The sequence below is a fragment of the Gouania willdenowi genome, chromosome 18, assembly GCF_900634775.1.
Source record: "Gouania willdenowi chromosome 18, fGouWil2.1, whole genome shotgun sequence".
Lineage (NCBI taxonomy): Eukaryota > Metazoa > Chordata > Actinopteri > Blenniiformes > Gobiesocidae > Gouania > Gouania willdenowi.
In genome coordinates, this window is record NC_041061.1 from 960,769 (window position 1) to 975,533 (window position 14,765).

The following is a 14,765-nucleotide window of genomic DNA, read 5'->3' on the forward strand; positions in this document are numbered from 1 at the left end:
TGTCATTTTGTGTATTATTTGTATAAATATTTAGTTTTGTGTATATTGAGTCATTTTCAAATTTTTGTTGTTTGGTGTATTTTTCTGCAATGTATGTTTTTGGAGTCTTTTCCTGTACTTTTTATATAAATATTATTTAGTTTTTTGTTTTATTTTAGTCATTTAGAATATTTTTTATTATAAATAACTTATGTGTGGTGAAGGCGTGTTTAGAGATGTGTGTATGTGTGTGTGTGTGTGAGATTCGCTACCTTCATCTCCTCCGTTGGTTTTCTCTCACACACACACAAGCGCATCAGCGTGCACAAAATCCGTCACAGGTTGTTGAGAGAAAAAAAACGGACCCGGAAGTACCACAAAAAATAAAAGTTTTGCAAGACCAAATAAGTCGCAACTCTCTCTATCGCTCTGTGTGCGTTCAACATTTACATCCCGGCACTCTCACACACACGCATGTGTGTGTGTGTTTACATTAAAGCTGTTAGCAAAATAACTTTTAGCAGTACAAAAACGTTTTTTAAAATTGACCTTTTTTAAACCCAAACAAACTGCAATACAGTGACATCATGAACCGGATGACCTGGAACCGGAAGAACCACGCTCAATACCGAGAGTAATCTTAAAGTTAAAATGAATGTTTTGAACGTTTTGCAACACCAAATTACTCCAAAATAATGGATGCACACACCCAAGTACTTCCACTAGAGTGTACTTAATCGACGGCTCAGCGGGTTTCTCTGCTTTGTCTGGAGGTTCTTCCCCTTTCATTGCTGCTTCCTTGTCCTTCTGCTCTGCCTTCTTCTCTGAGCTTGTGCTGCCTTTGTCAGCTGGTTCTGCTGCTGTGTTTTCTGCCGATCCCATAAGACCTACAGCTGACAGTGTAGCTAAGCTATTATTTGGGGACTTTTCCTGCTCGGAACCACTTTCAGTGTTCGGGACCTTTCCTTGCTTTCGGTTTATGCTAGAAGACTTTTCAGAGTCAGCGTTGACTGCTCCTGATCCGTAATCTTAAAATTAAAATGAACGTTTTGCAACAACAAATTACTCCAAAATAACAGATGCACACACTCGGGGTATTTGGAAGCTGTTGACAAAGTTTCAGGTCGAACAGACACCGTGCCGGGAAGATATTCGCTCCACAAACACACACACGCACACAGAATTTTCTTGCTTTTATATGCAGATAATTAGGGATATACCGATACTGGTATTGGGCATGTACTGCACAAATATACTTGTTAAAGTTCACCAATACCAAGAACCGATACCCAAAGCATGCGATCGCTTTGAATGGTGGTATGTTATTAATGTTGTAGTTTTTGGGCTTGGCCACCAGGGGGAACAGTGGCAAAGAGTTTGTTTTGTTTGATTAAAAAGTGTAAACTCTGCAATAATTTCATAGAATTTGTTTGTTTTTTTTTACTTGATTTGTCAATTTTAAAGTCCTATTTTTAATCTAATATATGAAGATTTGTTGAAACAAGCAGAAGAAAATAAAACCCATCTTCAAACTCAATGCATTATGTCCTAAGAGTTTTCTTTGGTATTAATACTTGAAATCAGGAAGTACACAAGTCCAAGTATCAGTGTCATATTGGCACAAGTTTGTCTTTGCGTTTCAACCATTTTTGTTTGATCATGTTTAGTTTGCACTACATTTTTGTTGGTTATGATTTTTAAATTTTAAAAAAGTGTTCATTTCAATTTATCCCATTTTGCTAAGGGGCAAATATATGTTAATCCTTCTTTAAGCTCCATTTTCTTCCATTTATTTTGTCTTTACATTTATTGTGTGTTTTGTTTTTTTGTTGAAAATAAATAATTAGTGCCAAACACAACAAAGTCATCTCATCACGCTTAAGATGTTAAGTTAATAAGATTAAAATGAATATAAAAAAACTCACGTATCCACTCGTATCACTTTCTTCCTGTGAAATGAATAAAAAGCTTGTTTAGATGTGAAGTGAAGATCAATAGGATGATTGATTGATTGATGATCGCTGAGGTTCACTGACCAGATGTGAGGAGCAGTCAGAGATCCAAGCTTCGCCTCCATCACCTTCATCCTGTCGCTGGGCTCCAACATCTCGATGCAGATCTGAGATGGTTCAGAATAAACGTTGGTCACGTGTGTCATAATGTTGTGTGTATCTCAGTGTCTCCGTGTGTGCGTGTGTATATCAGTGTGTGTGTGTGTGTCATGCTGTCAAGCATGTTGTGTGTATATCAGTGTGTGTGCACTCAATTGTCTCTTTACATCAGTTCGCTGTGGGTGATTGTTTAAATTTCAGAAAGGAAACTTATTACAGGGGGCGGGGCCACAAACATGATTGTATCTGGTCTGAGGGTCACATGACCACCATACATGTCAGCATTAGAATAAAGACCAGTCAGAGCATCAACACAGGAAATAACAGTTTGTGTGTCTTTCTGTCCCTTTGTAGGTTCTTGTTGTCCTTGTGTGTCTAATTGACCCTTTGCGTGTTTTTATTCCTCTTTAGTGTGTATTTTTCTGTCTCACCCTGTTGCCCAGCGGCAGGAATCCTGCCAGTCGTCCCACAGAGACCACCTCCTTCATGACGGCCTGAATGAGCTCCAGAGAAACCTCAGAGACCTGAACCAGCAGCAGCCGCTGGTCCAGACCGCTCAGCGTGGGAACGTGCTGAGAGGAGACGGAGAGAAACAGAGGTCAGAGGTCAGGGAGCATACGATAAGTGTGCATGAACCACGGCTCACTTACAGCATTGCTCAATTTCATCAGTTGTCTGTACATGGTCTCCTGCAGACAGACAGAGGACAATTAGCAGTGATCATTTTAACAGCAAAACTTAGACACCACGACTATTTCAATAATAGTCTAGTGTCAGTAAAGGTGAAGATCAGTAGTCCTCTTGGCCACCAGATGGGCATGTTTAGCTGTGTGGAGTGAGTCAGCATTTCAGGCTGACAAAGAGTGCTGTTTAATGTCCAAGCTTTATACTATGTCCTTTGCTTATTAATCGCTTTTTAATATCTACAAACATCAAAGGTGCATGAATGATTTAAAATGTTATGAGTAGGCAGAGCTAAGCTCAGATGTCTCAACAATACACACATGAAAAAGGGAAGAGGAAGGAGAAGAGCTGCAATGTATGGTTTAAATACCCGCTGTTTGCCAGCAAATGTTGCATTCCGTGGATTTGAGGAAAAGAAAGAGACTCAACAGAAGGATTCTGGATAAGATTCTCTGGCAACTTGGAAAAAGACTACATGAGTGAAGCTGACTCGTGCACAAAGTATGCAAAGACCACTTTTCTTCTGAGAAAAGACTATTACTTCTACAAGTTAGAGATTTCTGACAAAAAAAAATATTGAAATGGACGCCCTGTAGAAAGAAGCTACGCCAAAGGATACAGAAGATATTCTCAGAGGTGAAGTTGACCCATGCGGAGATGATGATGCTTCCCCCAAAATCATAACCAGTCGCAGAGCGGAGCCTCTCAAGCAAGACAAACTGTGCAGGTGCATAACACTGGGGCTTTCTGAGGGGACATTGCACCAGCCTCCAGTATTTCTGGGCGTTGAGCCGTGGAGAAAGCCCGGAAAAGACAGAAAAAAGGAAGCTACGAATGCTGGCTGTAATAACATCAACTTGGTCTCCTTGTCTCCTCTCTCCAGCCAAATTGATCTATGGACTATATCTAATATATGTAGGGTGAGAGTATACATTGGGTATTCAGACCCCTTTACATTTTTCACTCAGTTTCGTAGCAGCCATTTGCTAAAATCTAAGAAGTTCGTTTTATTTCTCATTAATGCACACTCAGCACCCCATCTTGACAGAAAAAAAACAGAAATGTAGAAATTTTTGCAAATTTATTAAAAAAGAAAAACTGAAATATCACATGGTCAGAAGTATTAAGACCCTTTGCTCAGTATTGGGTAGAAGCACCCCTTTGAGCTAGTACAGCCATGAGTCTTTCACACCTGGATTTGGGGATCCTCTGCCATTCTTCATTGTAGATCCTCTCCAGTTCTGTCAGGTTGGATGGTGAACGTTGGTGGACAGACATTTTCAGGTCTCTCCAGAGATGCTCAATTGGGTTTAGGTCAGGGCTGTGGTTGGACCAGTCAACAATGGTCGCAGAGTTGTTCCGAAGCCACTCCTTTGTTATTGTAGCTGTGTGCTTAGGGTCATTGTCTTGTTGAAGGTGAACCTTCAGCCCAGTCTGAGGTCCTGAGCACTCTGGAAGAGGTTTTCTTCCAGGATATCTCTGTACTTGGCCGCATTCATCTTTCCTTCAATTGCAACCAGTCGTCCAGTCCCTGCAGCTGAAGAACACCCCCATAGCATGATGCTGCCACCACCATGTTGGGATTGTATTGAGCAGATGATAAGCAGTGGCTGGTTTTCTCCACAAATGCCGCTTACAAATAACGGCAAAAAGTTTCATCTTGGTCTCATCAGACCAGAGAACCTTATTTCTCATAGTCTGGGAGTCATTCATGTGTTTTTTTGGCAAACTCTACGCAGGCTTTCATATGTCTTGCACTGAGGAGAGGTTTCTGTCGGGTCACTCTGCCATAAAGCCCCGACTGGTGGAGGGCTGCAGTGATAGTTGACTTTGTGGAACTTTCTCCCATCTCCCTACTGCATCTCTGGAGCTCAGCCACAGTGATCTTTGGGTTCTTCTTTATGTCTCTCACCAAGGCTCTTCTCCCACGATTGCTCAGTTTGGCTGGACGGCCAGGTCTAGGAAGAGTTCTGGTCGTCCCAAACTTCTTCCATTTAAGGATTATGGAGGCCACTGTGCTCTTAGGAATCTTGAGTGCTGCAGAAATTCTTTTCTAACCATGGCCAGATCTGTGCCTTGCTACAATTCTGTCTCTGAGCTCCTTGGGCAGTTCCTTCAACCTCATGATTCTCATTTGCTCTGACATGCACTGTGAGCTGTAAGGTTTTATATAGACAGGTGTGTGCCTTTAATAATCAATCAATCAATCAATCAATCAGTTGAATTAAACATAGCTGGACACCAATGAAGGAGCAGAACCATCTCAAGGAGGATCAGAAGAAATGGACAGCATGTGAGTTAAATATGAGTGTCACAGCAAAGGGTCTGAATACTTATGACCATGTGATATTTCAGTTTTTATTTTTTAATAAATTTGCAAAAATTTCTGTTTTTTCTGTCAAGGTGGGGTGCTGAGTGTTTTAATTTTAGCAAATGGATGCAATGAAACAAAAGACTGAAAAATTTAAAGGGGTCTGAATACTTTCCGTACCCACTGTATATAATCAGTTTTTGTATTTTATATGTTAACACTACATACTGTGGCTGAAATCTGGGAACGGGCTCCTGGATGAGTTAACAGGACAAGGTGTCGTGATGTAGAGGAAGCAGAAACCAGGCTGAGCTTCCTCAACATATCAACTTAAAATACTCCTCGAGATTGCTATAGGGCAGGGGTCTGCAACTTTTATTATCAAAAGAGCCATTTTGCCCCCTCGTCTGCCAAAAGAAAATTGTAGGGAGCCGCACAAAATAACAGAACTTGTAAACTTTTAAAAGTTCTCATCTTTTTTTTTATTTTAGCTGTTATAACCACTGAATACAACAAAAAGTAGTCCACTTTAAAATAAAACATTTAGCTGAGCTTTAAAAATAAACATAAAATTAGGACCGTCCTTGACAAGTCCATGTCAGTGTTCTCTCGTCCTCTTCGGGTTTTTTGCTCAGCCAGCAATAAACTGAAGCACCTGAACATACAAAAAAATCTACATCAGCTCGGAGTCTGATTGTTTTTTTTTCCAGGAAAAATAACAGTTTATTAAATTATATTATTCTTATCACTTTAATGTGACTTCTGTGTCTGAACTTCACTGCAGATCTTCCCTCTTTTAGGGCTGTAAGATGTGACTTTGATCTTCATACAGGCCTGTAGGCGGTGTTTGTTCTTTATGAAGTTCATGTTTGAGAACAATTGCTCGCATAAGTATGTTGAGCCAAAGATGGACAAGACTCCAAATGCATACTTTTTCATGTTAATATACGTGTCAGGAATGGCACTCCATGTTTCAAAAACAAGTTTGTCGGGGTGGGGGAGTTTCTCCATATCACTAAATTTGTGCTCTTTAACGAGTGTAGCCTTCTGACGGGCGACTTCTTCAATATCCGCCGTCAGTGATTTGAACTTATTTACCGCTATGTCGGCCAGTTCAATTTCTAGATCAGGCTTACTTACTCCGGTGAATGCAACTGTGTTCATCAGGGATGGGTCGATGTCCAGCGGTGTGACAGGGAAAGAGAGGGTGGGCTTCTCCTTTCTGAAATCACTGAATCTTTCTCCAAATGCAGCTTGCATTGTAATGATGGCACGGTGGAAATAATCATAATTTATTTGATTGTTCGCTTCTTTGAACTCTGTTAGGGAGGGAAAGTGAGAGAGCGTACCTTTTTGTGCATCTTTTGCGAACACTGTCATCTTGCGCTCAAATGCCAAAACATCTTCCAGCATCTGCAGGGCTGTGCTTCCCTTTCCTTGGAGATTTTTATTCAGCGTGTTCAAGTGACTTGTCATATCCACTATGAAGTACAACTTACCCAGCCAATCAAGGTCTTCCAGTTCAGGATAGCTGAGGCCTTTGCTTTCCAAGAAGGTTTTCACATGCTCCAGACAGGTAGCGAAGCGTTTCAGCACCTCTCCCCCGGACAGCCACCGGACTTTGTTGTGCAGCAGGAGATCTGAATATGCATTGTCGACTTCTTCTAACAATGAACAAAACTGTCGGTGGCTTTACCCGTTCGCAATTATTTTGTTCACTATCTTGATAACGAGGTTCATCACTTCCACACAGTCAGTGTGTGCGCACAGCATTCTTGGTGGAGGATGCAGTGAAACGTCATGAGCTCTCGATCCAGTGACTTTTGAAGCAAATTCACAAAGCCCTTATGTGCTCCTCTCATGCTGGATGCCCAATCAGTAGACACTGACACCAGGTGAGTGGTGTTTATTCCTTTCGCTTCTAGACAACTCAAAACAGCATTACAAATGTCCTGCCCTCGTGTTTGGCCCTTTAGCGGTATGAGTTCAATCAGTTCTTCCTGCGGCCCATCAGAGTTTACATATCTGCATAACAGTGCTGTCTGCTCAACATCGTTTACATCACTTGACTCATCACAGGCAATTGAAAATGCATGAGCTGAATTAATGGCAACAATTTGCTTACTGCTGATATTTTCTGCCATTATAATGGTCCTGTCTCTGACGGTTTTTGCGGAGAGAGGCATTTCTCTAATTTTCTGAATAATTTCCCGTTTGTTTTTAAAGTCGGAGAATAGATGCTCCGATATTTTCATGAACGACTCCTTCATATACTCTCCATCTGTGAACGGCTTTCCCCTCTTTACGATCTCCAGAGCTGCCACAAAGCTAGCAGTGCTAGTTGACTGTGGAGAACTGATCCACTTCTTGAAAGATAGTTTGCGCTCTTCAGCTCTTCGTAGCAGTTCCGAAATTGCTCTTTCGCTCATCCTCGGTTGAGTATTTTTCAGCGAATGCTAAGTGTTTGTTTTGAAAATGTCTTTCAATGTTACATTTTTTGTTGTTCGATATTTTCTCAAGGTAAGCCAGCGTCGTTGGTGGTGAATGCAAATAAATAAGTCCACGCTGAATTAAACTCTGTATTTTCTTCCGAAACTTTCCTTTTTTGGGTTTTTTTCATGGCTATTCAGGGTTCACAATGTCGCACACAGGTTCACACATTCTAAAAGCTGCCAGCACGGAAAGGCGCAGGATGTTGACGTTGATGTGACGTAGCCTATATTTTGTTGACAAATTATGAATTAGAAATAGGTCTCTGGCTTTTTAAAAATTGGATCGTATCAACTCAAACTCCAAGATAACTGCGCAATAAAATAAACTAATAATAATATGTGAATACAAATGAATTAAGAAATACTCTTTATTTACATTCGTTTTTTTTTTTTGTCAAGGAGGCCAAAGGGAGCCGCAGGTTGCCGACCCCTGCTATAGGGTAATGCTCTTAACTTAAGGACTCTTACCTTTTAAATATTGAGCTGGTCCTGATAATCACAAAAGGGGTTAAAAACAGGCGATCTCACACTAGCTTTAGTCGACTAAATGACATTAACATCTAAATTTAACACTCATTTCTAGCTCTGAAGACCCCTCATCTTTGGTTAAAAACTTCATATTTTCACTGCAAACGACACTGAAAGCTGACCACACTGCAATGAGTTTAAGTAAAATGCTTCAAGCTTTCTCATTGGTTGAAATCGTATAATAATCGCCAAAACGTTACCAATGAGCTGAGTTTCCTGATGTTCAAGAAGAAGACGATGCAAGATGATTTCAAGTGAAATAATGTCGGTAGAAAAATGACGTCTATGAAAGAAGTGAGCACAACTGTACGGTTTCTCTTTCAGTCACAGAAATGACGATCAGGACCAAAGGAGTGAATACATGAATAGTGAGGAGTCACGTACCTCAGTGAATCCCGGGTTTGTGTTGTCATTGACAAAGTGGATGTTGACTGGTTTGTTTTTGATGCAGAACGGCTTGGTCATGTGACGTTGAGAGAACTCCCTGCATGACTCGTGGGTGTTGAAGTAGATGAAGGCCTGAGGAGAAGGAGGACAGAGGAGGGAGTGAGGTGAAAGGTCAAACAGTCTGGTGGGCTGTTTCTGACATGGCGTCTCTCACCCTCCTCTGCAGCGGCAGCACCATCACTCTGTAGAACAAACTGTGGATGTTACGCTGGTGGAACAGACTCCAAACCATCCGCGCCACGTGCAGCTGACAGTAACCGTCCTCAGGGAGACCCGTCATCATGATGGTGGAGTAATGAGATGGTAACTTCTACATAGACACACACAGACACAGTGAGAGATGACACACACAGACGCACACACACACACACACACACACACACACACACACACACACACACACACACACACACACACACACACACACACACACACACACACACACACACACACACACACACACACACACACACACACACACACACACACACACACACACACACACACACACACACACACACACACACACACACACCTCTTACCAATGCAGAGGGGTCCTGAAATGCTGTGGAAAGGAAAAAGGAAATAAGGAATTCATAAAATTACTGTTATAAAATAATATAATATAGACATAGGGTAGAAATTAAAACATAGAACTGTCTCATTTAATGTGCTGTATAGAAATATAGACTGTGGACTTTAAAAAATATATTTGAAAAGAGTCTAAAAATGTGAGGCTACCACAGTGCGCCATCAGCCCCTCCAAACACCACCAACACTCACACACTACATTCATACTAGGCAATGTGGGTGAAGTGTCTTTCTTAATTTCTTAAACATAGCAACTCTTGAAATAACTTCAACATGCACCTTTTATTTATACAGTTTCACTCCTATTGGTCTATCTGAGCTGACCTCAATAGTTAGTGCTTCCAAACCAACAACCTGTCTTTTGGATGCGATCCCAACTTCAATGTTTATAGATGTTTTTCCACTAATTAGCACTAAAATGGCAAACTGGATTAATACATCTCTAGTAACAGGTTGTGTGCCACAGGCTTTTAAGACTACGGTAATCAACCCAATCCTTAAAAAACCAACCCTTAATTCAAGTGATTTGTCCAACTATAGGCCTATATCAGACCTTCCTTTTATTTCCAAAATTCTTGAAAAAAGTCATCACAGGTCAACTATGTGATCATCTACATAGGAACAATTTCTATGAGAGCTTTAAGGCTTTAGAACCCATCACAGCACAGATACTGCCTTAGTAAAAGTAACCAAAGATCTCCTCTTAGCCTCAGACAGAGGGTTGGTCTCAGTGCAGCCTTTAATACAGTGGATCATCATCTACTGCTGCAGATATGATTTTTCAGATTAACGATGTTATTTCATTAACTCAAATTGTATAATTATATAGATACATATCAATAATTTATGTTTCCTTTTATAGTGTAAATCGATGTATATTATAAGAACATTAATGTATAGAAATAAAGTATAGTACTAGATATTACAAGGGGTAAGATCATTCAACTTTATTCTTCCTCCTACTCTTTTTCGAACATGTAATATAAATAATGATAATAAATTATCTCTCTTACATGGGATGTTGAACCAGGGACAAATGGTGGGAAAGATGAAGGGAAACGTTGTCATGGTAACATAAAATGGTGGACTGCATCCCAGAGGAATGAAGGGGATCGTTGGAACGTTGGCGTCGGTCACTCGCAGGCTGAGGTCAGGGAGGGCCCTCTTTGGCTCATCGGGCCCTGGAACAGAGCACACACTGTCAGTTACAGCTTCATCCTTTTTACACTGGGGGTGTGTTGGGTGCGTGACGTACGCAGTGCGGTCACTTTGTTCCGTGGCGTGCCCAGCCTGTAGATAAAGTGCTGAGGAGGCTGACGAAGAAGACTGTACCAGACTCCGAGACGATCTGCTTCATGCATCCAGTAGAACTCGATGAAAACCTGAACAACAAAGCAAACATGAGAGGCTCCTCCTCCTCATGAAAAACTCCACCCACGTCATACACAGTGAGTAAGAGCAGCGCTCCAAAGAGTCAGGTTCCGTCCAAAGTATCATATCATCATATCTGTCATATTCATTCATTCATCCATCGTAACATTGATCTCATCCATTGTATCATTCTTTCTTCTTCTTCTCTTAAAGAAGGCGGATGTTTTTTCTCTCCTCCCTTATCTGCCCATGCTGCTGCTTTGTCTTGTGCTGTCTTTTTGTCAGAATCTAATAAGAGCCTCTCGCTACATTTCTATCCAAAAGCTGAAATTATGGGTTAAAATGCAACTGGCAGAAAGTTCAATGACAGACTCGTCAGCCCAGATGACAGAAGGGAAAAAAGACACAAACCGGCCGGCAGTTTTCGTCTTCCGCAGCGTCCCTTTTTTGTCATCTCTTCAATGGAAGTGGAGAATCTTTGCCACTTGATGGAGCTGATGAGCATAGTGGGGAATGTGCTCTGGCTTTGGGTGTATGCAAGGGCAATAAAGTATGTATATAAACACGTTGGTGATAGAGCCCCAGAGGGTGGAGGCGGTTGTCATACCCTCCAGCGGGCGGTGTGTTGAGCTGCGTTTAAAATTGGAGGGATTGGTAGGGAAAATTGAGGTGGGAGTGCTGCCCCCGTGCCACTACATGGTAACACAAGTGGTGGCCCTCCCTATCCTCAGCCCAGCCATCCAGCTCCCCAAGGGGTGGATAGGGATGTGGTGCACAGGTCTGTCTGGTGTGAGCCCGGCCCATCCATATAGCGGGCTGCCGGAGACGGTAGATGGCGCAAACGGGAACGCGGCACCGCAAGCCTCTGGGACGCGCCGAGCAGCACAACCGGAAACCTACCCCCTAACCATATTTGCCCCACGGAGCACGGCAGCACCCCCCCAACCCCCCAGGCACAACGGGGAACCAGCCACACCCCCCAGCGGTCCATGCCGGCCATGAGCGGCCCAAACCGGTTCTCAAACGAAACCGGTTAATGATGCGCATCCCTACCAATCATCATATCACCCATCCATCCATCATATCATTCATCCATCGTATCATTGATCCATCCATGGGTACCTTGTTGAGCAGAGGAACGTAGTTCATCACATTGCCAATGGTTTTGAAGACGTCCCTCAGGTTTCTGGCCTCGCTCGGTGATATGTTCTTGATGAAGACGATTCTCTCTGCCTGGTCTAATGTGATTTTCTGTTCACAGCAAACATCAAAACATTAGACACACCCCCTTCCACAGAGGAACGCAGAAGGAGCTTCTCCTGTGGGGCACACACCTTTTTCATCCACACCATCAGACTCTGGTAAAACTCCATCTGAGTGAAGAACAGGAGACACACATGAGACGACCATCAGCAGCACAGCTTTGAAACTCATGCTCAGTCTGAGCAGAGCTGCTTCTCACCGGGCAGCTGATTTTGTCTTTCAGAATCTTCACGAATAGTTTACATCCAAAGAGTTTGAAGCAGTCCTTCACAGACGCTCGGATGACGCTGATCGCCATCTCAGCCGTTGTCAGGACTGCGAACGCCTGGAGAAACATAAAGCACAAAATGTACCAACACGCAACTGTTTGAAGACATCTCCTCAACATCATTCTGTGCAGCGACTACTTCATATTCCTCACAAATGTCATGTTGACTGATTCTTTCTGGTGCTTTGTGCGTTCCGTCGTCAGTTTGTGCCTTTTTGTTGAAATCTGTGCTAGTGAAGTCGTTTGCATCTTTGATGTCATTTGGGTCTAATAAGAAAACTTGAATACCTTGTGTTGTGCATTCTGTGGTCATTTTGTGTATTCTTGTTGTTTTGATAGTTTTTATTGTTGGTAGGTGTGTTGTGTGTGTTTTTGTTTTCATATTGGATTTCATTTTCATGTTGACGGATAAGGAAACTTAAATGTATTCCTTCTCTTGGAATCTTCATGTTCCTCCTTTGGTTTTGTATCCAAATGTATTATTATTATTAATAATATTAATAATAACAATACATTTAATTTTATATAGCGTTTTTCATAAAACTCAAAGCGCTTTACATTGAAGTGCTTTATTCTTTCACTCCACACTTAGTGGTGGTAAGCTACTATTGTAGCCAGAGCTGCCTTGGGGCAGAAGCGATGCTTCCAGAATGAACCATCGATTTCTCCGACCACCACCAACAAACCATATATTTATACTAGGCTATGTGAGTTAAGTGCCTCGCCCAAGGACACAACGACTTGGCTAGAATCCCCAACCCTTTGGGTATTAGACAACCCACTCTACCACTAAGCGAGGGTAGCCCCAAATTATGCAATTATGGGTTAAATTTGTCATTGGAACAACAAATAAAAACAGGAAATGATGTCACCATCTGTCCTAACGCTGCGCTGTGACCGTGGTCGTCATCACATGGTCATAGTTCATCAGTAGAACTATAGAGCGAACCTCTGGCTAATTTAGCTGCTAACAGAAAGTGATATGACGTACCATGCGTTTCTGGGGGATGATGTAGATGTTGTGGAGGTGTTCATCCTCGTGCTGGAATCCAAACGGGGTAAGCAGATTGGCCACGTCTCGCTCGGTGTAGCTGCCCTCCTCGTACTTAGGCAGATTGGTGATCTGCAGCACGCGCCTGTTATTGGAGGCGAACTGGGACGGACGGGACGACATGAAGGATGACCATGAATGCAAATGCCAAAATAATCCTTCAATGTGTAACTTGAATTGTGATGATTTCAGCTTCATTGACTCCAATATTTATGTTTACGATTTCATGTGTAAAAATACATATAAAATGATAGTGTCCTAGTCTAAGTACTGGGGGGTCATTCCATGTCATTTCACAAATGACCCACACACTTCGGTCTAAAACTATTCTGAGATTTTTACCAATTGTTCGGTGATTATTCAATAGGTACATTGTATATATTTAGTTTGATTGGATGAACAATTTTTGAGATATGTCCATTTTTTTTCTATTTTCAGCTTCAGATATCTCAGGGAAATACACCACAGAAAAAACAGAAATTTGGTATGGTAACAGCTTCACCTACTCTCTCAGAATATACAAAAAGATCTGTAAGACATCCTATCTGGTGGACATGCCAGCTCCACAAAATTGGGAAAAAGTCAACCTGTGTTTGGGGCTGCAACATGTTTGGGCCTTCAGTAAAAAATGTATCATATGCCGCAGCTCCCTGTAATTTCATCAGCTTAGAGCTATGTACATACAGTAGAGTGTTTACATCACTATTGATTAGTCCCATATATGCATTGGTTCACTTCTAGGGTGAAATGCTATTGAAAAAATTGGCCAATAACCGCAGGAATGCAAGAAAAAATGTCATATCTGTTTTAACTTATAGTATAAAGGTTACTCTTTCTTGGGATATGAAACAAATTTTCTTTATGCGACTTGTTTATTTTTATTTTGGACCCCAACTTTGGGTTATTTCACCACTCGCGAATATTGAAAATCATTTACATGAGGCCATTGTAGCTTGGCTCCGTGTCATAATCATTGACTAATAGTTTTTCACTAGTAACATAAAACATATATTCCAAGGGAGTAGGTGGAGCTGTATTACTACACCAAATTTCAGTTTCCTATATGATGTAGTTCCCGAGATATTGGAAGCTGAAAATGGGAAAAAAATAAAGATGCACGAAATTGACACATACCCCCCTCACTAAATTGGCCATATCTCCAAAAGTATTCATACAATTAAACAAAAAATGTACAGTGTGACTATTGAATGAATAGGGATGTATTTTGAGACCAAAATGCGTGGGATGTTTTCATTTTCCTTAAAGGTGATCGGTTACAGACGTCTCACAACCTTCAGGATCTTGTTTTAAATTTAATTTCCTGTGTTCACGTTTTCATCGCTGAATTTTCTTCTCACAGCATGAATATCCGAATATTTTTTGAGTTTTTTTCCAATCTAAGATTAAGAGCGTTAAAAGCATGAAGACGAGTGGAGGGTTCAAGTCAAGCACAGAGGAAACTCACCCCTGGAGAGAAGACTCTTTTCATCTCAACACAAGCTGTGAAGAGATAACGAGAGCGGTCAGAACATGGAAACAAAGAGCAGGCAGAAGTTGACCAACAGAGGAAGGAAGCCTCACTGATTCTCTTCAGCAGCAGATTCTCCTCCATCATCTCGCCCATGGTGAGTCCTGTCTTCTGTTTCCCGTCTGCAGCTGCTGAAGACAG

At 41.7% G+C, this 14,765-nt stretch overlaps 2 protein-coding genes across 6 annotated transcripts in view; both read right to left on the reverse strand.

Annotated features, from left to right (window-relative positions):
• LOC114480105 (zinc finger protein 638-like) overlaps positions 1-14,765 on the reverse strand; it is a 107,869-nt gene that overhangs the window by 47,025 nt on the left and 46,079 nt on the right. The gene's annotated exons all lie outside the window — the stretch shown is intronic.
• Positions 1-14,765, reverse strand: part of LOC114480106 (uncharacterized) — a 42,459-nt gene that overhangs the window by 15,587 nt on the left and 12,107 nt on the right. For 4 of the 5 annotated variants that reach the window (XM_028473947.1, XM_028473945.1, XM_028473949.1 and 1 more), the window contains exons 7-21: positions 14,678-14,755; positions 14,562-14,596; positions 13,037-13,198; positions 11,977-12,102; positions 11,849-11,887; positions 11,637-11,765; positions 10,399-10,525; positions 10,157-10,324; positions 9,095-9,117; positions 8,707-8,862; positions 8,490-8,624; positions 2,741-2,779; positions 2,522-2,662; positions 2,016-2,098; positions 1,905-1,928 (exon numbers count right to left, since the gene is read on the reverse strand). In XM_028473947.1, coding sequence (XP_028329748.1) covers positions 1,905-1,928; positions 2,016-2,098; positions 2,522-2,662; positions 2,741-2,779; positions 8,490-8,624; positions 8,707-8,862; positions 9,095-9,117; positions 10,157-10,324; positions 10,399-10,525; positions 11,637-11,765; positions 11,849-11,887; positions 11,977-12,102; positions 13,037-13,198; positions 14,562-14,596; positions 14,678-14,755 — 1,465 coding nt within the window. The remainder of the gene's footprint in view (positions 1-1,904; positions 1,929-2,015; positions 2,099-2,521; positions 2,663-2,740; positions 2,780-8,489; positions 8,625-8,706; positions 8,863-9,094; positions 9,118-10,156; positions 10,325-10,398; positions 10,526-11,636; positions 11,766-11,848; positions 11,888-11,976; positions 12,103-13,036; positions 13,199-14,561; positions 14,597-14,677; positions 14,756-14,765) is intronic. The other variant, XM_028473946.1, reaches the window with a different exon arrangement.